The sequence below is a fragment of the Cariama cristata genome, unplaced genomic scaffold (genome assembly GCF_000690535.1).
Source record: "Cariama cristata isolate BGI_N322 unplaced genomic scaffold, ASM69053v1 scaffold14554, whole genome shotgun sequence".
Classification (NCBI taxonomy): Eukaryota; Metazoa; Chordata; class Aves; order Cariamiformes; family Cariamidae; genus Cariama; species Cariama cristata.
This window is the reverse complement of record NW_009611375.1, coordinates 4191-6845: the sequence shown is the minus strand read 5'-3', so window position 1 is coordinate 6845 and position 2655 is coordinate 4191. Positions and strand designations below refer to the sequence as shown.

General features: G+C 40.0%; 1 protein-coding gene across 3 annotated transcripts; it reads right to left on the bottom strand.

The window, feature by feature from the left end:
- Positions 1 to 1273: 1273 nt before the first annotated feature.
- GREM1 (gremlin 1, DAN family BMP antagonist) lies at positions 1274 to 1949 on the bottom strand. 3 transcript variants are annotated; one of them, XM_009698237.1, is made up of 2 exons: positions 1824 to 1948; positions 1394 to 1718 (listed from the first exon to the last, which is right to left on the bottom strand). In XM_009698237.1, the coding sequence occupies exons 1-2, from the start codon at positions 1946 to 1948 to the stop codon at positions 1394 to 1396; spliced, it is 450 nt and encodes a 149-aa protein (XP_009696539.1). The 3 variants fall into 3 exon arrangements, with proteins under 3 accessions (XP_009696538.1, XP_009696539.1, XP_009696540.1); XM_009698238.1 differs by having other exon boundaries at positions 1394 to 1711; positions 1922 to 1948; XM_009698236.1 differs by having other exon boundaries at positions 1274 to 1949.
- Between the last annotated feature and the right edge of the window lie 706 nt (positions 1950 to 2655).

Below are 2655 nucleotides of genomic sequence, written 5' to 3'. Positions count from 1 at the left end.
GAAATTCTCTTTACTTAGTCCAAATTCAGTTTAACTGCAAGTCTGTGGTAAAAGATATAAAAAGAGGATTATTGCTGGCAAAGTTCTACATCTCTTTTTCAACAAACTGCATGCCTGTGGCAAAGCTAAAATAACAATAACAATGCAATGTTTACTAGTCATGAATGTCGTGTCTTTTGTCTCTTGTGTGGTTATTGCATTTGCAGTCACATGATGCTTGTTTTAATTTTTGCTTTGCTCTTTATGTACTAAATTACTGCCATTCTGTACTTGATCTTGGTTAGCAAGATTTTTGTGCTGTGGTTATGTATGTTTTTTATGTATGCGTGTGAAAAAGAGAAGGAGAGAGTTCGGATACACACGATGGAGTATGCACACTCATTGTATGTGTGTGTATAGATACCAATGACTAAAAGATACTGCATATACATATATATGTAGATATGAAGGATAACTGATATCAGAAATACAAGACATCAAATGGACCTAGTGGCACAAGAATGGGTTTTGATTGATTTAGAGAGCCATCAGAATTCAGAAGTACATTTATAGCCTTGTATATAGTTTCTCTTTAATTTATGTAATATATGACTAGGTATATAAATTAAAGCAAAACATAAACAGAAGACAATTATCTCTTCTTCTGTGTCTTCCTATTTATGTATCATTCCTTTTCCTACTCCCTTTTGTACTCTCCCCATCTACTTACTTTGGCCTTTTGCTTTCTAACTTGCTGTAGCTCTGTTTTCCATCCACCTATAGCAGCTTTTCAACACTCCCACGTCCCCCCATTGTTCTCCAGACATGGCTTTTGGATTACAGTTCTTTTTTTTGAAGCAGCATGTTACAAACTCTAGATACGGCTGCTATTTTCAGTGATGGTTTTGCTATGCTTTAAACTGCTTTTTGCCTACTTTGTATTTAAGAATAGATTCATGCTTTCAAACATATTGTCCTCGCACTCTGATGTTTCTCTTAATACAGTAAAAGCAAATAGCATGGCAGGTGAACATTAGCAAAAGCCACAGCTCCACTTTCCCAGCAAGCGGCAAAAATGTGAATATACACTAGGAAACCTAATTCATGACTGTGGGTAAATAGAATTTTTTTATATTTCATACCTTTGTTAAAATTTTTTGTCGCAGTGAACATTCATATATTTGCTTGTATACATCCATTTTCTCCCTTACACCCAAACACACACATGCGTGCCCTTCCCTTACACTGATTTTTTTCTTAGTGGTTTTTTTTTGGTTTTTTTCCTTGGTTTAGGTAATTCACTAGGTTCCTTTCAGTTTTGTCCAGCCCCGAAGGTATGCCAGTTCATGCCACTCACTCTCACGCTGGCAAGGATTGTGTACAGTCAGCGTGCAACCGCTACCTTTGTCTCGGTTTAGTCCAAGTCAATAGATATACACCGGCATTCCGTGACTCGGGTAATTCTTTTCTTCTTTCTTGGGGGCTGAAGCTCAGGGCAATTGAGTGTAACAGTCATGGTGGTGAATTTCTTGGGCTTGCAGAAGGAACAAGATTGGAAGGAGCCTTCTTCTTTACGGACATGCCTGGGGATGTAAAAGGAATTGCACTGGCCGTAGCAGAACCTGTTGATAATGGTACGACTGTTGCAGCCTTCTTCGTGGATAGTTTGTTTGAGGGGTTGAGTTTTACACCAATCCCGCTTTAGGTATTTACGCTCAGTGATGTGCAACGCCTCCTGACTAGACTCCAGCACCTCTTCAGCAGGCATCGAGGTGCCTTTTCCTCGTTCTCGATGCCTAGAGCCCGACTGCTGCTGTGTCTGCGTTTGCTCCGAATCATTGGGCTGATCTTTGTCAGGCGGAGGGATAGCACCTTGAGATCCACGATTCCTCTTTCTCCCTTCTGCTGTCGGTAGCAGAAATCCCATCAGAAGAAACACAGCACCGACGGCATACAGTGTGCGGACCATCCTATACGGAGGAAGTTGAGGGAATAAAGCACAGTTGGGGATTTCAGATATCAACAGAAGCCAAGTATGCAGTAAATTTTCAGTACCATAAAAGAAATGTGTGTGTGTGTGCACATACACTTACAAAAGATAAGCGTTTAGCTTTTACCAGCTGGAAAGCTGTTTCCAAATTACCAAGTGATAAAAGCTTTCATATACAGTGATGGAAAGTCAGAGGCTAAAGTAGGTTCAAACAGAATTTTATTTTGTGTAGCATGCATCTTTTTCCAGCTCTTTTCTCCAAGTATATTACCCTAGTCAGGAGTTCTCGTTCCCTTTGGATAGTTCACTGACATTAGGAAGGTTGCTCCTGACTTGCACTGGTGGAAGAACCGATTTTATGCCACACAAGGATCTATATGACACAGCTATCTACAATACCAGAGGACTAAACTGTTTGACTCAGGAGATCTACTCTAGTTATGTGTTCCTTAGTCAGACTCTGAAGCTCTGTACAGTTTCTTGCATAACGTGTCCAGAATATAATGTGCATGCTATATCCACCTGTTGTCTGAATTACAGCATCCTGAGCTCTGTCACACTGCACCTCTGAAGTGGTCCAATGTGTCTGAGTGTAATGATGCTCAAGGTAAGAGATGTGCAACAAGACAGGCAGCTAACATAAGAGAATATTTAGGTATAGATTAAAACAGATGCATCTGTAATTT

Excerpts from the sequence above, each read along its gene's own strand:
- GREM1 (XM_009698236.1), bottom strand. The coding sequence starts at position 1,948 with ATGGTCCGCACACTGTATGCCGTCGGTGCTGTGTTTCTTCTGATGGGA.